Genomic DNA, 23,197 nt, shown 5'->3' with positions numbered 1-23,197 from the left:
ACTTAGGTGTTTATGAATAGGTTCTCCCAACCCAATAAAACTGGCTTTTGGCCTCATCATGCCACTGAAATGTTTCTCTCTTTCTCTTTCATCATTAAAGAATTCTAAATCCAATAGACATGGGAATTCCCTGGCAGTCCAGTAGTTAGGACTCCGCTCTTTCACAGCCGAGGGCCCAGGTTCGATCCCTGGTAGGGGAGCTAAGATCCTGCAAGCCGGCGTGGCAAACAAACAAACAAACAAACAAAATCCAATAGACAAAATAGTCTTTATTTTATTTAATCTTTCTTTTACATCTGACATCACTGACCAAATGCATCATGCTAGCCCCAAGTTTGTAAAATTGAATAGATACATGACTCTTATCTTTAAACAACTCACAATCAAATGGTACTGATAGCTATCTATATATCCTATTGGTAATAATATGGTAAATGCTGAGCAAGCACCATATTCTATTTATCTTTGCTTCCTTTGTACCTAGTGCCTAACATGTTAGTTGAGGGAATGAATGGAGACAATTTAATACAAGTTCTTTCATGTTGCCTCCTTATCGCCCCAAAATATACTTTACCATTCCTCCCATCTTAGAAAAAGATCATCTTTTCCAAGGAGCCATTGATTCCAGTTACTTCGATGTGCTCTGGACCTTCATTCCATCAATATCTCTTATTTCTCTTGTTCTGTCAATCTTTCTCGTAAGACTATAAAACTGCTTTCAAGACCCTCACTATCTTTTCAAGCTAACAATGTTACATTCCCTTGTCTTCCTGAACACTCTCTACATCTATTTCCTAGGCTCACAAAGTACTGTTTCATCATCACTCCAATCTGCTAGCTAATGCCCTCATCACTTCAACCGAAACTCTTCATCCTTGAAGGTCACTAATAATAAAAGGTCCTAAATGTAAAACCCAATACCCTGTTTTCATCCATCTGCCTCTACTTCTTTGTAGAATTTGACATTGCTGGCTACTACTCCAAAACACTCTCTTTCCTTGCCTTCAATAACACTGCACTTTCCCAAATCTCCTTACTTTGTCATTGCTCAGAATGAAGATCAATTTTTAAGCAAGCCAGGAAGGAAAGAAAAGAATTTTCTCATTGATGGTTGTTTCTAGGTTTGCAATTGACTAAAACAATATAGGTGACATAGAGTTACCACATGACCCAGGAGTTCCACTCCTACGTAGATACCTGAGAGATCTGAAAACATGTCCACACAAAAACTTGTACATGAATATTAAGAGCAGCGTCATTCAAAATAGCCAAAAAGTGGAAACAACTCAAGTACCCATTGACTGATGAATGGATGGATAAATAAAATGTTACATATCCATCAATGGAAAATTATTCAGCCATAAAGAGGAATAAAGTACTGATACAAGCAACATGAACGAACCTTGAAGACATTATGCTTAAGTGAAAGAAGTCAGACACAAAAGGCCACATATTGTATGATCTCATTTATATGAAATATGCAAAACAGGCAAATACATAGAGACAAAAACAAATTAGTGGTTGCCAGGGAACAGGGGTGATAGTGAATGACTGCTAATGGTTATGGGGTTTGTTGGGGGCAGTGATGAAATGTTCTGGAATTAGTGTTGAGAGTTACATAACTTTGAGAATATCCTAAGAACCACTGACCTGAATACTTTAAAAAGGTAAATTTTATGGAATGTGAATTATATCTCAATTTATAAAAAGAAGGATTGGTGAGGGTTCCATAGGCCAGGAAGTCAAGGGCTGCTCATAATGAAGTCAGTGGTTGTATGTTTTGTTATCTAGTTTCATTCATCTATTTCCTGTCTTGTTCCCCTAATAAGCTGCAGAAATCTATATTTTACTTTCTTCTACAGCCAGGGTAAATGCAAAAATCTACTCAAGGTGAACATCCTTAGTTCATATTCAAGACCCCTGACAAAAGTACCAGAACAATGTGTAGATAATAATATCGAATTGAGTTACTTCTCACCGTCAAGTATTTTTTCTCCTCTTGGTCCTGGCACATTGAGATGGCATCTTGAGGTGGAATCATATTCCAAAGTCCATCACTCCCCAAGATAATATACTTGTGCTTCTGGGGATCAAGAGTATGGACACTTGTGTCTGGTTCAGGTGACACCACAAACTCACCACTGAAGAAATCATAGCTCCACAAATCACCTGGGGAGCAGGAGGCAGAAAAAGCAAGAAGTAGTATTTGCAAGCTAGTAGTATCACATCAACAGATTAAAGAAGAAAATCTACATGTTCATCTCAACAGATGCAGAAAAGCATTTGATAACATTCAAAATCCATTCATGATTTAAAAAAAAAAAAAACTTCTTAGCAAACTAGAAATTTGAAAAGGTAACTCCCTTATAAACCTGATAAAAGTATGCCTTCTATCACCACTTCTCTTCCAATTCTATACAAGGGATCCTTCTCAACACAGTAAGATAATAAAAATAAATGATATATGTGAATTGGAACGAAGAAAATAAAACTATCATTACTTGAAGATAATTTTATTTCTACATGGGAAACCAAAAAGAAATTAGATAAATTATCAGAACAGGAACACTTAGCAAGGTTGTTAAATACAAACCCAATATATAAAAGTCAGCTGCATCTCTATATAATAGCAAGAAATAGAAAATGTAAAATTTTAAACAATTCCATTTACAACAGTGAACCAAATATCAGGTACTGAGAAATTTAACAAAAGGTGTGCAAATCTTTTATGGACAAGATTATACAATTAGATTCCAAAGACTATCTAAATAAATGGGGAAATAAACTATAATCAAAGATAGGAGGAGTCAACATTATGAAGATGTTAATTCTTCCACAAATAACCTATAATGTCAATGTGATTCCATCCAAAATCCCAAAAGGACTTTTGTAGAATTGGACAAGCTGATTCTAAAACGTATAAGAAGGACCTACTCTATAGCACAGGGAACTCTACTCAATACTCTGTAATGACCTACGTGAGAAAAGAATCTAAAAAAGAGTGGATATATGTATAACTGATTCACTTTGCGGTACAGCAGAAACTAACACAACATTGTAAATCAACTATACTCCAATAAAAATTTTAAAAAATATATTTAAAAGTAGAAAAAAATAAAATGTATGGGGAAGAGCGAAGGGCCAAGATTAACTAAGATAACTGTAAAAAAAGATAAAATGTGGAGACCTTGCTCTACAAATAATAAGAGTCCTAGTGGCTAACTGAAAACCTCCTGTTAGCCCCCTAGGTCAAGAAAATACCTACATCAAAACTGAAAGGATGGGGCTTCCCTGGTGGCGCAGTGGTTAAGAATCCGCCTGCCAATGCAGGGGACACGGGTTCGAGCCCTGGTCCGGGAAGATCCCACATGCTGCAGAGCAGCTAGGCCCAGGCGCTACAACTACTGAGCCTGCGCTCTAGGGCCCGCAAGCCACAGCTACTGAGCCCATGCACCACAACTACTGAAGCCTGCACGCCTGGAACCCGTGCTCCACAACAAGAGAAGCTACTGCAATGAGAAGCCCGTCGACACAACTAGAGAAAGCCCGCACGCAGCAACGAAGACCCAACGCAGCCAAAAATAAATAAATAAAATAAATAAAATTTAAAAAAAAAACAAAACCTGAAAGGATGGGTGCCAGTCACTTGGAAGAAAATTCCAGAAATAAAAATAAGCATTTTTATGTTTTTAACCTACCATATGACTAGCCTTTGGAGATCAATAGTTCACCCTTTCAGTGAGCCAGTAAAAGAAGATTCTTACATAATTATCTTCCTTCTTGATTAGCTCCACATAAAACAATGCCTAACACTTCCACTTTTTAGACGCATTAGATGTACACCTCAAAATGTTCAACATAAAAGAAGCTTTAGTCGACTCGGGCCAACTAAAAGATCAATAAAACTGAAATAGAAAAAAAAATTTATAGAAACCATTTACTCTTTTGTGATACATAAGATAAATAAGTAGGACAATATAAACTCTTTTGCTCCCAAAAACAGGAAGGAGGAGACAAGAAGGAGAAAACATTAATTTCTGCCTCTTTTGTTTGTTGTGAAATACTTTGGGAAAAGACCTAATTAAGAACAAAAGGTTTTCAGACAAGAGGATAAATTGTTTTTGCCGCTGTTAAGCAGGTCTGACTTTTGCTAAACAAGAGGAAGCTCTTTGTCCTCTCCTTTCCTTATTTAAACGTCACCATACCTCTCATCAGAAATACTGGCCAATTCAAATATGCTCAGAATCCAAGGAAAGAATAATTCAAATCAATTACTCCACTCTGAAATAGCAAAATTCACTGCTAAATCAGCCTCCTGAAAGGGGCAATTCATCCTTCAGAGTAACAAAAGAGAACACATATGACCACTAAAAGCTAATTATAATCCAGGTCAGCTCACAAAGACACATTTATTTCTTTATACCAGTAAAACAAAACTCCCTGGTTGATGAAACTATAAAAATGAACATGGATGGAAACAGTTAAGATAAATTGTAAGATAGCAATTACAGGGTTCATATGTGATGCTAAAAGCTTTCAAAAGCAATTTCCCCCCCAATATTTGAAATTAATATTGCCACTCCAAGTAAAAACATAAATTTATATAAAGCAGAATCCCTAATATGTCTAAACTTAAAATCTAGGTTAAAAAAAGAAATTTCAATTTTCAATCTAATGCAAACTACATGACCTCAAAGAAGGGTCACAATTTCTCATATATAAACTAACATTAATATAGTTAAAAATTTGAAAATATTTTAAAATAAGTTACTTGTTTATTTCACATGGCACGAAAACCAAAAGATACAAAAATCTCCTTTCCCATTCATGTCCTTTCTGGTTCTCCACTTAGGGAACAACTATTGTCCTTATGTATCCTTCTAGAGATGTCTATGGATATATACCCAGTATATATGTATACTCCTTCCACAAAATTGTCCTCTCAAGCTTGCAACTCCCAAATCACTAGCCCCCAATACGTTGCCAATCTCTTTTTTCTTTCTCACTAAACCTCAATACATTTCCAGAAGAAAGGCGCATTTCGCCTAACTTAAATTTCTGAAACTGTTTTTTAAATTAATTAGTTTATTTATTTGTTTGTTTATTTTTAGTTTTTGGCCAGGCCATGTGGCATGGGGGATCTTAATTCCCCGACCAGGGATTGAACCTGTGCCCCCTGCAATGGAAGCGTGGAGTCCTAACCCCTGGACCGCCAGAGAATTCCCAAACTCTATTTTGCTTTTTTTGTTTGTTTGTTTTTTTCATAATATTTACTGGAACTTCCCTGGTGTTCCAGTGGTTAAGAATCGCCTTCCAATGCAGGGGACACAGGTTTGATCCCTGGTCAGGGGACTAACATCCCACATGCTGTGGGGCAACTAAGCCCATGCACCACAACTACTGAGCACGTGAGCCACAACTAGAGAGAAGCCCGTGCGCCGCAACAAGGAGCCTGTGTGCCGCAACGAAAGATCCCACATGCTGCAACAAAAATCCCATGACTAAGACCTCACGCAGCCAAAAATAAAAAATAAATAAATATTTTAAAAAAAAAGAATATTTATTATTATCTTATTTATTTATTTAGGCTGCACTGGGTCTTAGTTGCAACATGAGGGATCTTCAGTTGTGGCATGCGGACTTCTTAGTTGCGGCACGTGGACTCTTAGTCGCGGCATGCAAACGCTTAGTTGTGGCATGCATGCAGTATCTAGTTCCCAGACCAGGGATCAAACCTCGGCCCCCTCTTTGGGAGCATGGAGTCTTACCCACTGGACCAGGAGGGAAGTCCCCCCAAACTCTGGGTTTTGAATGCGATTGCACTGAACCTATAGATCACTTCAGAGAGAAATGCCATCATAACAATATTATATCTCCCAACCCGGTAACATGGTGTATCTCCTATTTAATCTCCTGAGCATAAGGATATTCTCCTATGTAGCCACAGTCAGAAAATTTCATGTTGATCCAGTATTGTGTAATATAAAATCTATGTTCAAATTTCCCCAGTTATCCCAATAATGCCTTTTTTTTTGGTCGCACCACGTGGCTTTCAGGATCTTAATTCCCCCAACAGGGATCAAACCCAGGCCCCCTCAGTGGAAGTGTCAAGTCCTAACCCCTGGATCACCAGGGAATTCCGGCAATAATGCTTTTTTAATATCCAGGATCCACTCAAGGATCATTCAGTTGTCATATTTTTTAGTCGTTTCTAACCCAGAACAATTCTCTAGGTTTTGTGATTTGTTTTTGTCATTCACGACACGGACAGACAATTGTCAAAAGAGTCCAGGCCAGTTGTTTTGCAGAGTGACCCTCAATTTGGATTTGTCTTGACTGCTTCCTCGTGTCCGCAGGCTAGATATAAGGGTTTGTGTTCAGGTTAAACTTTTTTTTGGCCAGAATACTATATTGCTGAAGTCATAGCCTTCTTAGTATGTCAATTAGGAGGCACAAAATGTCAGTCTGTCCTATTATTGGCAATGCCAAGCCTGATCATTCAGTTAAAGTGCTGCCTACCAGCACTGTAAAGATGCCCTAAGTAATCTGTACAGTGATAGTTTGAGATTGTGTGAAATATCCTATTCCTCACCAAAATATGCCACATTTTAGCATTCATTAATGATTCTTGCACGAATCAAGTGTTATTGTGATGGTTGTAAACTGATGATAGAATTAGAACACTAACTACATTTATTAGTTGTCTTTTCTAAAGAAGAACTATCCATTTTTCTCTCTACCTCTTTATAATCTTTTTGTATCAGTATAGACTTAGGGATTCTTTTTTCCTCATTATGTTATAACTTATTCCTGTTATTGTTTTGATGCTCAAGTTGCTTTAAATTTGCCGGTAAAAGTCCCTAGAATTTGAATTTTTAACAAACTCACCATATGATCTGTATTCATAGCTAGATTTAGGAACATAAGATAGAGCCAGTTCCCTTATTTTGCCAGTTCAGGTAATCTACATGGCTTTACCTGAGATCAAATGAGTAAGAATCAGAATTGAACTAAGTATTTTATTATTGGCCTAGGGTTTGTGCACCATTATAGGATCACAGGAATGTCAGACCCTGTGCTTGGCACATACTGCACTCAAATATCTGTTCAATGAATAAATGAATTGCAAGACTCACATGCAATTCCATCGGGCAGCCACTAGGAGGCACCTTTGCTACATTTGCACTCAGGTAATTTTGATCTTCATCAGCACAAATCTTGATAAGCAAACTTCTCTCTTTCCCAAAAAACTGGAAGAAAAATGACTATAAACCATAAGAGTGGTGCTAAATTCTATAATTTAATTTACTATGGGCCAATAAGAATTACCATGCAAGAAGTTAAACTTAAAAAGAAAGCTAGAACTTAAATAGTTACTTTTTTTCCCCCAAGTGCCAAAATAAAGACAGGAAAAGTAATATGACAAAGCATTTCTTTCAGCTTAAACGTTGAAATCTAAAGGATATTCTCTTTTAAATGCTGTACGCCTTAAACTTATATACAGTGCTGTATGTCACTTATATCTCAATAAAGTTTAAAAAAATAAAAAGATATTTGAGAAAATTTGAGAAAATATGTGATAGAAAAATAAAATCAAGAGAAAAAGCAGATGCAATTTTTTTCCATTACTAAAACAATACTGTCTCTCCCATGTCTTTTTATATGAAAATATTCATTTATTTCCATACATTTGTTTACAAAATTATGTTAAAATAATGTAATTGTCATAGGAAATTACTACAGCAATTGTATTTTATCTCCTACATGGAGTTTTCCCTGGTCTAGAGGATCTTTCCCATCAACTGTTATTATTTCTTCCCTTTTTAAAGTAACAGTAGCAAACCCTCTCTTGACGCTATTCTTTCTATTCCAGCTAAAGCCCCATCTCTTCCTTCCCAACCAAGGAAGAGTGTCTAAAACTTGCTATATCAAAATTTCCCCTTCTCACTCTTTCTTGAACCAACTCCAGTCCATGACTGTGGTCTCAATATCCACCAAAAGCTACTTTGTCAAGGTCACCAATGACTTTCACGTTGTTAAACCCAAAGGTCACTTCTCAGTCTTTCCTTTACCTGAACTATCAACAGTATTTGAAATATTTTTTTTTTAATTGAGGTATAACTGACATATAACGAAATACCTTCTTGAAACAGTTTCTTCTCTTAGCTTTCAGGACACTCTCCTGAACTTTCTTGTATTTTACCTGTGGCTCTTTCTCAGTCTTGTTTTACCTGTTCTTCCATTCATGCCCCCACCTCCTAACAGTGACAGTATCTCAGGGATCAGTCACTGGACCCTTCCTTTTTTCTTTTCTTTTTTCCCCCCTTTTCTACCTACACCCAATCCCTTGATTCAGCCACAGACTGATATCTCTAGCCTAGCCCTCACCTAGTCAATTTTCATAACCAGAAGCCCAATGGATATCACCACTTTAATGTCTGATTAGCACCTTGAAGGCAAGTTGTCCAAAACTGAACTGACCTCCCCCTGCTACATATACTCTGGTCTTTGCTACATCAGTTAATGGCAACTCCACCTTTCAAGCTGCTCAGTTAAAAAAAAAAAAAAAATCTTAAAAAGGACACTTTGTATTTGTTGTTTCTTCTGCCTAATATCTTGCCCCAGACACCCACAGGCCTTGATGCCTCATCTCTTCACTCAAATGTCATCTTTTCAGACCTCCTCTGACCATCCCATTTATTTATTTATTTATTTATTTGTTTTATTTTTGGCTGCGTTGGGTCTTCATTGCTGCTTGTGGGCTTTCTCTAATTGCAGAGAGCGGGGTCTACTCTCCGTTGCAGTGCACACGCTTCTCATTGTGGTGGCTTCTCTTGTTGTGGAGCATGGGCTCTAGGCCAACGGGCTTCAGTAGTTGTGGCTTGTGGGCTCTAGAGCGCAGGCTCAGTAGTTGTGGCGCATGGGCTTAGTTGCTCCGCGGCATGTAGGATCTTCCCGGACCAGGGCTCGAACCCGTGTCCCCTGCATTGGCAGGCGGCTTCTCAACCACTGCGCAACCAGGGAAGCCCCCTGACAGGCCCATTTAAAATTACACTCCCACCCCCACAACGTTCCCTGCTTTATTTTTCACGTTAGCACTTTTTACTATATACCACAATATATATTCTACTTATTTATTTTAGTTTATCATCTGTTTCCCCTCACTAGAAAGTAAGTTCCATGGGTCCAGGAATTTTCACCTGTTTTGTTCATTGCAGAATCCTCAGAACCTAGAGCAATACCTGGCACACAGCAGGCATTTAATAAATATTTGGTGAATGAATAAACAATCACAAAGAAGTGGGGACTCTGTATGTGGTTTTATCCATTTTTTTTTTTAAGTTTTTTTTTTTTGGCTGCGTTGGGTCTTTGTTGCTGCACACGGGCTTTCTCTAGTTGTGGCGAGCGGGGGCTACTCTTTGTTGCGGTGCGCGGGCTTCTCTTTGCAGTGGCTTCTCTTGTTGCTGAGCACAGGCTCTAGGCATGTGGGCTTCAGTAGTTGTGGCTCGCGGGCTCAGTTGCTCCGTGGCATGTGGGATCTTCCCGGACCAGGGATCGAACCCCTGTCACCTGCATTGGCAGGCAGATTCTTAACCACTGCGCCACCAGGGAAGTCCCTGCCAGCCTATTTTTAAAAACATTTCATCTGGAGATCATTTCAAATGTATAAAGCTATAAAAATAAAACTATGACAAAGAACACCCATCTTTACTCAAATTCATCTATTGTTGACATTTTGCCCCATTCGCTTGTTTTCAATCTACATATATATAAAGATTCTGTGTGTATATATAAAAAATATTTTAAATAATGGTCCTTTATCCCTAAATACTTCAAAGTGTTATTTTCTAAGAATAAGGACACTGTAGTTATAAGCTTCATAAATTTATATTAATATAATATTTACCTAATATACCATCTACCATCCATATTCTGAATTATCAGATGGCCTAATAATATCCTTTATAGGATCCAGCCTAGGATCAGGAATAGCATGTACTTGTAACATTTCTTTTCTTTTCTTTTTCTTTTTTTCTTTACTTGTAACATTTCTTTAACCTCCTTTATCTAGATTGAGGCTATATGCATTTTTGACCAGGGTACTACATAGGGGATATGTGTACCACACATCTGGAGGCATACAATGTCCAACTATTCCTCATTAGTGATAGTAACTGTCATCACCCAGTCAAAGTGTTGTCTGATTTCTCTACTCTCTAATTACTATTTTTTCTCTCTGGCAACTAAAAGTAGTTAAACAATGCTAATATCTTGCTGCCTAAGTATTTTTGAATATTTGTATAATATACAAAATGGAGGACCACGCACATTATTTCTTTCTCTAGGTAGTTAATAAATGTTGAAACTAAGCTAAGAAAAAAAAAAAAAACAGCATCACATCAATCAAGATCTCTCTCTAAGTGGCATTGACATATACACACTACCAAACGTAAAACAGATAGCTAGTGGGAAGCAGCCGCATAGCACAGGGAGATCAGCTCGGGGCTTTGTGACCACCTAGAGGGGTGGGATAGGGAGGGAGGGAGGGAGGGAGACGCAAGAGGGAAGAGATATGGGAACATATGTATATGTATAACTGATTCACTTTGTTATAAAGCAGAAACTAACACACCATTGTAAAGCAATTATACTCCAATAAAGATGTTAAAAAAAAAAAAGATCTCTCTCTCTAAATACACACCAATCTATTAATCAATACATTTTGTATTGATAAATACATTCCACCAACAACTCATCTAATGCTATTCTTCAGTCTCCATTTCCCCACCCTTACACCATCCCAATAAAAACCAACAGAGTACGTAAAAGAGAAACTTGACCTGGTAGCAGTTCATAAGAGAAATATCTAGAGATCTGAGCTTAATAAGCCAACTAATGTGGTAAGATTACAAAAAGCTAATGACAGGATTCTAGGACTCCATTATTAGAAGTACAATGTTCAGGTAGCAGGAACTAAATACTTCCATTGTACTTCAAACTGGTCAGACCACATCTTGCAGTGTCCTCAATTCCCAAATCACATTTATTGAAGGAAACATCTAGAGGAATACGACAAGAATAATGAAGGGTCTGAAATTAGCCTAGAGAAACACGCTAGCCAATTCTGAATAGGTAAATGACTGTCATTATGCAAAAAGAAAAGGAAGTACATGCCCTGTCTGAAAGCTTCACGGAGGCAGATTTTAACTCACAGAATTGTCTAATAATACAAGAGTTTCTACTTTGAAACATTAAGTAAAGATTACTGAAGATATTCAAGTGGGTTGAATTACTTCTTGTCTGAATTACTCCAAAGCTATATCTGAACTAAGTAGGAATGTCTGAAACAGGAAAACCAGTTGGTTTTTCTGCTCTTTTTGCCACTCCATCACCTGTTCCTTCTCTTCCTCTCCACAATCACTTAAGGGTTTCAAGGCTTACTTGAAATGCTTGGTACACACACACTTCACATATACAAAATAAATTGGCATCTACTTTCTAAACTGAAGGTTCACCTTACTTTTGAACCTGGAGTAAGACCTTGCCCTCAGTCTGTGTTGAGTTCCCCACAAAAATCCCCTCTATTTCTTTACTAGTATTAATTCCTTGCCTCCCATGCCTTCCTCCTAAGCTCACTAATGTTACAAATGGCAACAGTTAACTGGAAATTTACCATCTATCTGAAGTGTCAATAGCAGCTGACTATCTGTCATCCACCTTGCCCCCTCTTTCTGCTCGCTAACAATTGGAGGATCAATTATATCACATGTATACTATGAATGAATGTCCTGGGAAACTCAGACAAAAATCTGTAAAATACGTAAAGTGCTTAGAATACTGCTACAGGTCCCTAAATGGGACCCTGGCCTCCAATTTTATTACCCTATAATTTTAGCCATTATGATCTTTTAAAAACAAACTGGATCAGCTAAAATGATCCTTTAAAAACATACTGGATCATGTCACTGCCCTACTTCAGTAAACAACAATAATAACAACTAACATTTACAGAGCACTTACTATGTGCCAGGCACTATTTTAAGCACATTACACGTGCTAAGTTACCCAATACTCATGACAGTATGAAGCAGGCCCCACTTTACAGCTGAAAAAACTGTGCCACAATATATTAAGTAATTTGCCCAAGTTTGTACAGTAAATAACAGCACTGGGATTGGAAACTAGGAATTTTGGGTCCAAAGTCTACCTCTTAACCACTATGGTTTACTTCCTCTCCTACTCTTCAATCCCTTCCCAAAAGCACTTAAAATAAAATTCCTATCATGGTCTAGAAAGCCTTGCAGGATTTAGTTCTTGCCTACCACCAGTAATGTCTTCACCAAACTCCTTACCTTAGCCTGCGCCACCCTCTTAATCAGGCAAGTGTCCTCATCTCCGCCTTCATCTTATATCTCTACCTCCTCTCTCTCACACTGGCTTCATTCTTGGTCCTTAAAGACAGCAAGTCCTTTCCTTTCTGCATTAGGATTCGTTGCTAACAAACAACAATTTCCAGCTCAGGTTAACCTAGGCCAAAAAGGCAACTCAGAAGAAAATCAAGTAGCTCACACGGTAGACAAGAAGCTGGAGAACCAGGCATGGAGACAGGGCAATTCCAAACAACTAGGCAGGAAAACCCAACCACATCAATGAGCACTGCCAAAGGAGGTCAGTATCACTAGGATGAATTCATTCCAACCACTGTTTTGGTTTTTAATGTTTATCCTTCCTAGATTCACAACTCAAAATCATGGAACAAGGAATCTAACTGATCAAGCTGGGGTCATATGCCTGACCTTTTATGTTTTATAAAAGGACCCTGAATAGGAATGTCTAAACTAAGACTGCACATAGTAGGGGAGATACAGTTTCCCCAAAGGAAGTCAGGGCATTATTCAGTAGGAAAAAAGAATATATGCTACACAACCCACACCACCATCCCTCCCAAATCAAATGTCCACTAATTGCCTAACGGCCTTTGCAAGTGCTATGGCTTTGCTTTGACTTGGCCCCTTCGCCTCCTTTTAGGTCTTACTCACTCAAAATATCACGTTTTAAAAGAATGTTCCTTGGGCTTCCCTGGGCCAGGTGGTTAAGAATCCGCCTGCCAATGCAGGGACACAGGTTCGAGCCCTGGTCCGGGAAGATCCCACATGCCGCGGAGCAACTAAGCCCGTGCGCCACAACTACTGAGCCTGCGCTCCAGAGCCCGTGAGCCACAACTACTGAGCCTGTGTGCCACAACTACTGAAGCCCGCGCACCTAGAGCCCGTGCTCCGCAACAAGAGAAGCCACCGCAATGAGAAGCCCGCGCACCGCAACAAAGAGTAGCCCCCGCTTGCCGCAACTAGAGAAAGCCCACGCGCAGCAACGAAGACCCAACGCAGTCAAAAATAAATAAATTGATTAAAAAATAAATAAATAAAAGAATGTTCCTTAATCATCCTCTCCAAAGTAGCCCTCCTCTGCTACCCACTATCCCTCCCACCAATTAGTGGCATATCATACTGTTTGATTCCTTTATAATGCTTTTTAAAATAATTTTCTCATTTGTTTATTATCTATTCTCCCCATTAGATTATAGGCTCCATGGATATTGGGACTATATGTATATGATCACCAAAGATGAACAAAGATAGTAACATGATAGGTAGCATGATCTTTTAAAAATGCAAATCAGATAGTTACTCCTTAGCTTAATATTCTTCAGTGTTTCCCGGTACCCTTAGACTAGAATGAAAACATCTGTGGCTCACGTTTGCCTCCTTAACTCCTGCCTTTTGATAATTCCTACAACAGGCCACGCTCTTTCCCAATTCAGGAACCATGCCTAGAATATTCTTCAACAGGCTCTTCATAAGAATAACTCCTGGGCTTCCCTGGTGGCGCAGTGGTTGGGAGTCCGCCTGCCGATGAGGGGGACACGGGTTCGATCCCTGGTCCGGGAGGATCCCACATGCCGCGGAGCAACTGGGCCCGCAAGCCACAGCTGCTGAGCCTGCGCTCTAGAGCCCGTGAGCCACAACTACTGAGCCCGCGTGCCTGGAGCCTGTGCTCCGCAACAAGAGAACCCACCGCAATGAGAGGCCCGCACACTGCAACGAGGAGTGGCCCCCGCTCGCCGTAACCAGAGAAAAGCCCGCGTGCAGCAACAAAGACCCAACGCAGCCAAAAATAAAATAAATAAATAATTTTTTTAAAAAAAGAAAAAAGAATAACTCCTTCTCAGCCATCAAATCTCAGCTAAAATAACACTTCCTAAAAGGAGCATTTCCATCACACTATCTAAAATAGTTTTTCCCTTCTGAATTATTCTTTATCATAGGACTTTCATATTTCCTAACCTGTAATTATTTCATTTACAAGCTTACTTTTTAAAAAACTGAAGTATAATTGACTTGCAATATTATATTACTTTCAGGACAAGCTTCCTTCTTTACTGCCTATCTCCCCAACTCCTTAGTCTTGCTCCCTGAGGGCAGGGTATATCTATATTATCTCTCCAAAGCCTAAGGCAGTGCCTGGTACCAAGTCAGTTCTCAAGTATCTGTTAGAGGAAGAAGGACAGAAGGAAAAAAGTGGTGTTTTCCAAAAGAAATTTTCTTCAGAAGAAAATTTAATTAGTACATCCAAGGTAAGATATTTCTATAGCTATAATCCTCTAGCCTTCCTTTCAAAACCAGGTAGAACAGAAAATAAGTATGTTTATTTTGTCATGTACAATTTACTTTGCTAGCTAATGAAAAAAAAAGAGCTTTGAAGGCTCTTGAGAGAAATATGAAGGGCTGAAGTAGGGAAGGACATTTAGAAATAGTTTTAAGGCTAACATCAAGCCTAGGCATACATTTACTTCCCTAGGAATAAATGGCAACTAGCAAAACATTGAACATAACTCATGATCAAAGAGCAATTGGCACTGAAACCCATACTTTAACCTTCCCCTCAATTAGGTTTTCAATCATTTACTATAATGTCATATTTATACCTTCATTACGTGCCAAATGAGGGTTTAATTCTCAGTCTTCTCTTTTATTTTACCACCATATATTATAGAAAATCCAAGATGATTTCACCAAATGTAAGTCCTACTTACCAAGTGCTCTTGCTACTGCCAGAAATGGAATCTGGTCAATGACTGTGCTCCTTCTCACAGGTCCGTTGTGAGTGAGCCGAGGTCGTTTCCAAACTACACGATTCACCCCAGACTTGTTCATCACGCTAAAAAATAGAGTTCACATAAATACTCTAAATGATTAAAATATAACAACTAAAGTAGTTTAACGTGTTAAATAGCTAATAAAATCAGATTATTGCAAAATAATGACTTATCTCTTTCAGATACAAAGATGCATAAACCAAAGTTCCCGTTCAGAAGGCAAAGACAAAATAGGGTAGATTAAGATGAGAATTTGGAGATTATTGAGGTAGGCTAGACAGAATGGAAAGGAAGCAATGGGAATAGAAATGAGTAGATATCATGTATATAAAAAAGCTAGATAGGGCTTCCCTGGTGGCGCAGTGGTTGGGAATCTGCCTGCCAATGCAGGGGACACGGGTTCGAGCCCTGGTCTGGGAAGATCCCACATGCCGCGGAGCAACTAGGCCCGTCAGCCACAACTGCTGAGCCTGCGCGTCTGGAGCCTGTGCTCCGCAACAACAGAGGCCGCGATAGTGAGAGGCCCGCGCACCGCAATGAAGAGTGGCCCCCACTTGCCGCAACTGGAGAAAGCCCTCGCACAGAAACGAAGACCCAACACAGCCATAAATAAACAAATAAAAATTAAAAAAAAAAAAAAGCAAGATAATTTTTTTTTAAGATCCAATGACAGGCACACACACACACACACACACACACACAAATGGAAATACACAGAAATAGACTACTGCAATAGGACATAACACAAATTTTTCCCTTTTCAAATCCATTTCAGTGGGATTCAGTGGTCTTAGTAATTTCTGCCACGATATTCATTTTGTGTGTTTCTTTTGGATTTTTTTTTTAACATCTTTATTGGAGTATAATTGCTTTACAATGTTGTGTTAGTTTCTGCTGTATAACAAAGTGAATCAGCTATATGTATACATATACCCCCATATCCTCTCCCTCCCACCCTCCCTATCCCACCCCTCTAGGTGGTCACAAAGCACCGAGCTGATCTCCCTGTGCGATGCAGCTGCTTCCCACTAGCTATCTATTTTACATTTGGTAGTATATATATGTCCATGCTACTCTCTCACTTCATCCCAGCTTACCCTTCCCCCTCCCTGTGTCCTCAAGTCCATTCGCTACGTCTGCGTCTTTTCTTTTTTTTAATAAATAAATAAATTTATTTATTTATTTATTTATTTTTGGCTGTGTTGGGTTTTTGTTGCTGTGCACGGGCTATCTCTAGTTGCAGCGAGAGGGGGCTACCCTTCGTTGTGGTGAGTGGGCTTTTCATTGCGGTGGCTTCTCTTGTTGCGGAGCATGGGCTCTAGGCACACGGGCTTCAGTAGTTGTGGCACATGGGCTCAGTAGTTGTGGCTCGCGGGCTCTAGAGCACAGCCTCAGTAGTTGTGGTGCATGGGCTTAGCTGCACCACGGCATGTGGGATCTTCCCAGACCAGGGATCGAAGCCGTGTCCCCTGCATTGGCAGGCGGATTCTTAACCACTGCGCCACCAGGGAAGTCCTATGTCTGCGTCTTTATTCCTGTCCTGCCCCTAGGTTCTTCAGAACCTTTTTTTTTTTTTTTAGATTCCATATATATGTGTTAGCATACGGTATTTGTTTTTCTCTTTCTGACTTACTCCACTCTGTACGACAGACTCTAGGTCCATCCACCTCACTACAAATAACTCAATTTCTTTTCTTTTTATGGCTCAGTAATATTCCATTGTATATATGTACCACATCTTCTTTATCCATTCATCTGTCGATGGACACTTAGGTTGCTTCCACGTCCTGGCTATTGTAAATAGTGCTGCAATGAACATTGTGGTACATGACTCTAAAAAAGCAAGATAATTTGATAACTAAAAAAACTGAGGGGAAGAAGAAGTGGTTAAAATTGAAGAGGGATTACATAATGATAAAAGAAATTGAAAAGGTTGTATACTTTTCGAAGGATTTAGAGGTATTGAAAATAGAACTTCAATTTTAATATTTTTGATCTGAGGAATTAATAAGAAATGCCTCAACAGAAGTATCTATGTATTTAGATATTTCTGTATTTAGAAGTGAGACTAGACTTTGGAAACAGATCAGCTGTAGAAATATAGATTTAGGAGTTACACAACAAGAAAACCCGCCTAGAAATTTGGTGTTGGAGCAACAGAAATCTGTAATTAATACACAGAGAAGTTAGTACACTCCAGGGTGCCTAAAACATTGAGATATGGTCAAATATTGAAGCAAAAAAGTAATAAAACTTAACAGAGATGGTCTCTCAATCTATGCCTGAACGACTGAAATGGGAAACTGGCCCTTAAATCAATTTAATAATAATCTGCCTGGAATTTTAAAAAAATAATAAATAGAAGAAAAATGTTCCCCTGGAAGGCTTTAAAAAGTTGAGGGGAAGAGTGGCAAAGAGCATTCCCAAGAAACAATATTAGGTTCACCTGACAGATAAATGCATAAGACACAAGTTGATTCTGAACTCTCAAAGATAGATGACATTAAGACAACCAAAGTAAGTCTTCACACTAAGGTCCCACGTGCACACTGAAACCCTCTGATTATAATCTGAAATTTCATTTCATCTACGGCAGGCCAGATGACAATAATATGTGGTCTTCTTGTCAGTTACTGTTCTCATTATTAGTGAGTACTATGACATCCTGATGTATACATGAGTCGCTTAATAGTTTACTATGTTGACTGTGAGTAGTATGACTCTGTCCCCCTAAACTTGATGAACACTGAAACTAAACTGGCTTCAAGATATGGAAAGCTGAAGACAGGACAGATAATGGTGACTATCTCCACAGGAATGTCAGTATGAAATGCTGTAGACCTCAGCAGCAGCCTCCAAGTTAACCTCCATCTATGGCTTTTCTATTTCTGCTCTAACTTCAAAGGAATGAAGATACTAGGGAGAAGAGATAACAAATGGAATACAAGTTCTAAGAGAACCAAAATAAAGGCATAAATCTTCATAAATGAGAAAAAAAAATCTTCCTCTGAGCCCAGAAAAACATGAATATGACAGAAGGAGAGCAGCCTCAATCATCTTTCTTAAGTAGAAAACAAGCTCATGAGACAAGGGCAGGCCAGGAGATTTGAGCAGCTCTGTCTCATGAAACTTCCTGCAATGATGGAAATGTTCACTAGGCACAGTCTGATACAGCAGGCACTAGCCATGTCCGCCAACTGAGCACTGTCAATGTGACTAGTGCAAATGAGGAACTGAATTTTTAATTTAATTTTAATTAATTTATATTTAAATTCAAACAGTCATATGTGGTTAGTGGCTACTATACTGGACAGAACAGGGGGGAATGAAGCAAGTACAGAATGAGCAGAAAACTTTGTCAACGTTAACCTAGAAGAGAAATTCAAGAGGGTTGTTCATTTACTATTCCTTTTGAGAATTAGTTTAATTTGTAATACTGAAAGCAACATTGTTCTCGGTCATAGTAAGAGTATCAAAGGCCATCACTTTGTTATTTTATGCTTTCTTCAATGCTGATCCTCAAAAAGGAAACAGGAGAGTTAAGACTAAATCTACAATTCACAAGAATCTGTGAAACATAAGAGTTCCAGGAGAAGAGACACCAACATTCTGCCTTCCTAACACCTTATGCCCTATTGTTCTTTCCTAAACCAGCTCCCTAAAAAGTAAGACTTAATACTTAAGTAATTACAGTACCTACCCAAATTGCTTCCAACATAACTCTCCTAGGAGCTCTCTGGATACTTAATATTCAAAGTTATTATGGTCTCTGTGTTTCTGAGAAACAAATGACAAAATAAGGGCACTGGCTAAAACAAAGTTTAAAATCCAGTATCAAAAAACCAAAGAAATGTTGTAGAAGATGCTGCTTTTATTGCACTTCCTGCTGTTGTCCTGCATCACTAATGGCACACACAAAGGATCAGCCTGATATGCAAAGGGCTGACTGAGCAGCAACAGAAGGCCAGAAAAACAGAGCACTGGCCAGTTGCCTAGAGTGAGGACAGAGGGAAAGGAGGAAATAACTTACATAAAACAGTTCAGGGACTTCCCTGGTGGAACAGTGATTAAGAATCCGCCTGCCAATGCAGGGGACATGGGTTCAAGCCCTGGTCCAGGAAGATCCCACATGCCGCGGAGCAACTAAGCCCGTGTGCCAAGCGACTGAGCTCTGTGCTCTAGAGCCCGCGAGCCACAACTACTGAGCCCACGTGCCACAACTACTGAAGCCTGCGTGCCCAGAGCCCGTGCTCCGCAACAAGAGAAGCCACCGCAATGAGAAGTCCGCGCGCAGCAATGAAGAGTAGCCCCCGCTTGCCGCGACTAGAGAAAGCCCGCACGCAGCAACGAAGACCCAACACAGCCAACAATAAATAAATAAATAAAAATTTATTTTAAATAAATAAAACAGTTCAATTTGTGCAAAAAGACACACCTGCTCTCAAATGGCAAACAGCATCTGTCCAACTATCCAGATGCTATTTTAAGTAACAGGACAAAAAAATAAACTCTAAAAAAAGTTATTAAAATAAAAATAATTTTAATATTCATAGCAAAAAATAAAGAACAGTCAAGAAAAATATTTTTTTAAAGACTAATGAGAGGAATCAGGCCTACCAATATTAAAAATTAAAATAAAGCCTCAATTTAAAATAAGTATGGGCTTCCCTGGTGGCGCAGTGGTTAAGAATCCGCCTGCCAATGCAGTGGACACGGGTTCGAGCCCTGGTCTGGGAAGATCCCACATGCCACGGAGCAACTAAGCCCGTGCGCCACAACTACTGAGACTGCACTCTAGAGCCCGTGAGCCACAACCACTGAGCCCGCAATGAAGCCCGCGTGCCTAGAGCCCAGGCTCCGCAACAAGAGAAGCCACCACAATGAGAATCCTGCACACCGCAATGAAGAGTAGCCCCCGCTCGCAGCAACCAGAGAAAGCCCGCGCACAGCAATGAAGACCCAACTCAGCCAAAAATAAATAAATAAATTTATAAAAATAAAAATAAATAAATAAAATAAGTATGGCACTGGTACCCGAATATACAGTATTAAAAAAAGAAAGCCCAGAAAAAGACCCAAATATATATAATTGCAAAGCTCATTTTGCATAACTACCAGTAGTGGTCTCAGATACATACTGACCTTCACACTCATAGGATCAAATAAACTATAGCATGAAACCAGGCTCATCTAACTTTGTAGCATACAGGACAGGAAACACAGTATGCCAGCACTGCAGCTTCAGTTGTGCTGTCTTCAGCAGTGATCCTTACAGAAATCCAGGAGCCAATTTCTAGGCACCACAAGTGAGCTTCGTATGCCATAAGAATCAGTATCTTAACAGCCCATGACTTCCTCGTCCCTGCACAAGTCAAACTGCATGTACACAGGGCAGCTAAGGTCTCTGCTTCCCAAGAGAAATTTGTGGTCCATTCAAAATCTTTCCTATCCAGATGCAGTTCCATTCAAGGGTCATTCTACAATAAGCAATGTTGCCTTATAACAGAGCTGACATTCCATATTTATCTTAACCAGAGAAAGAGTGCTAGAAGAGGATAAACTCAAGGTTATCTTCCCATTGAAGAAGGGTTTTATGCCTGGTAAGCCTTCTAATCAGTAAGGAATGGTTGTTCAAGTGGCTACCAATGGCCAATGAGAAAAAAATATTAACTCATATCCCTATTACTCAGCTTTAATTTTAAAATTCCAGAGCTATAAGATTAAAATGTAAGTGATGTGACTTCCCTGGTGGCGTAGTGGTTAAGAATCCACCTACCAATGCAGGGGACATGGGTTCGATCCCTGGTCTGGGAAGATCCCACGTGCCACGGAGCAACTAAGTCCGTGCACCACAACTACTGAGCCTGCGCTCTAGAGCTCATGTGCCACAACTAGTGAGCCCACGTGCCACAACTACTGAAGCCTCCGTGCCTAGAGCCCATGATCCACAACAAGAGAAGCCAGCAATGAGAACCCCGTGCACCGCAACGAAGAGTAGCCCTCGATTGCTGCAACTAGAGAAAGCCCACGGGCGGCAACAAAGACCCAACACGGACCAAAAAATAATAATAATTAATTAATTAAAGAAAAATTTTTAAAAGGGACTGTTTAAAATGTAAATGATGAAACCACACAAGTACTAGAAAAGTGATTCTCAAAATATGGTTCAGGGACCCCGGGAGTCTCCCAGACCATTTCAGGGGATATGCAAGGTCAAAATTATTTTCTTTTTCTTAATTTTATTTACTTATTTATTTATTTTTGGCTGTGCTGGGTCTTCGTTGCTGTGCTCGAGCGGGGGCTACTCTTCGTTGCGGTGTGCGGGTTTCTCACTGCGGTGGCTTCTCTTGCTGCAGAGCCCGGGCTCTAGGCACGAGGGCTTCAGTAGTTGTGGCACACAGGCTCTAGAGCGCAGGCTCAGTAGTTGTGGCGCACGGGCTTAGTAGCTCCGCAGCATGTGGGATCTTCCCGGACCAGGGCTCGAACCCGTGTCCCCTGCATTGGCAGGAGGATTCTTAACCACTGCGCCACCAGGGAAGCCCTCAAAATTATTTTCATAATAATACTACGACCATGTGTATACAGTGGACTTTTTGAGCAGCTACAGGATTTGCTATATTGTATAATAAAATGTGTCAATATTTGGATGATCTGCATAACTCAGCTAACCAACACTTTACAAATGACCAATACCTAGGTTTCAAAATCATGCACTGGGGCTATATACTATATGATTCCAACTATATGACACTCTGGAAAAGGCAAAACTATCGAGACAATAAAAAGACCAGTGGTTGCCAGGTGTAAGAAGGGAGGAAGGGATAAATAGGCAGAGCACAGAAGATTTTTAGGACAGTGAAACTATTCTGTATGAAACTATAATGGTAAATACATGTCATTACACATTTGTCAAACCCTAGAATGCACAACACCAAAAGTAACCCTAATGTAAACTATGGACTTTGAGTGATAATGATGTGTCAATGTAGGGTCATCAATTGTAACAAATGTTCCATTCTGGGGAAGGATGCTGATAGTGGAAGAGACTATGCGTGTAGAAGGAGGCAGGGAGTATACAGGAACTCTCTATACTTTCTGCTCAATTTTGCTATGAATCTAAACCTGCTTTAAACAATAAAAATCTATTAATTAAAAAAACATGCATGGATAAAGATATTATTTAACCAATGGCTCTTAACTGATACACCTATGGCTCTCAGTGAAAGAGTATGAAAAAAGTCATTGATATGATTTCAGATACCACACTATTATTAACCTTTAAGAAACTCCCTCTTCGTGAATTTTAGAATAGTATCAAAGAAGAAAACCCCCAAAACATGGGAAAACTTTTAAAATAGTCTCCCTTTTCCACCTATAAATCTGTGTAAAACCAGACTTTGCTTCAGATACTACAACCAAAATACCTTATCACAACAGATTGAATGTAGAAGCAAATACAAGAATCTAGCAGTCACCTATTAAGCCAGACAATGAAGAGACTTTTTAAAAATGTAAAACAATGCCAATCCTCTCAAATGTTTGTTTTGGGGAAACAGCTATTTTTTCACAAAAAATTTTCTTTATATTAACACATAATAAGCCTAACATTGTTATTTTTCAATAAATTAACAAATATTTGAAAATGTCTCCATTTTAATTCCTAATATGGTAGAATCAATACATGTAACCCATATAAACAAAAAGCTCTTTGAGGGCCTCAATTTTTAAGAGTGTAAAGAGTTCCTAAGACCAAAGTATTCATAACTGCTGTACAAGAAGAAAATATAGAAGACTTTTTAATAACCTCAGAGTGAAGGAACTGTATGTATGGCACAAAACCCAAAAGTCATAATGGTAGAGATTGATCAATTTAACTACATTAAAATAAACTCCCACATGGAAAAAAAATTCCAGGAGCAGAATCAAAACACAAACTGTGAAAACAACATCTGAAACTCATCACTTATATTAGTCTAATTTCTCTAATGTCTAAGTGGCTTCTACACATTAATACAAAAAAGGCTAACTACTCTCCCCCAA

General features: G+C 39.2%; 1 protein-coding gene across 1 annotated transcript in view; it reads right to left on the bottom strand.

Annotated features, from left to right (window-relative positions):
* The window catches only part of PPM1D (protein phosphatase, Mg2+/Mn2+ dependent 1D), a 51,706-nt gene that overhangs the window by 9,789 nt on the left and 18,720 nt on the right, over window positions 1-23,197 (bottom strand). The window contains exons 3-4 of the mRNA XM_061176786.1: window positions 15,095-15,219; window positions 1,979-2,169 (exon numbers count right to left, since the gene is read on the bottom strand). Coding sequence (XP_061032769.1) covers window positions 1,979-2,169; window positions 15,095-15,219 — 316 coding nt within the window. The remainder of the gene's footprint in view (window positions 1-1,978; window positions 2,170-15,094; window positions 15,220-23,197) is intronic.

This window comes from Eubalaena glacialis, chromosome 19, assembly GCF_028564815.1.
Source record: "Eubalaena glacialis isolate mEubGla1 chromosome 19, mEubGla1.1.hap2.+ XY, whole genome shotgun sequence".
Lineage (NCBI taxonomy): Eukaryota > Metazoa > Chordata > Mammalia > Artiodactyla > Balaenidae > Eubalaena > Eubalaena glacialis.
The sequence above is the reverse complement of the archived record's forward strand: the minus strand, read 5'-3'. Positions and strand labels throughout refer to the sequence as shown.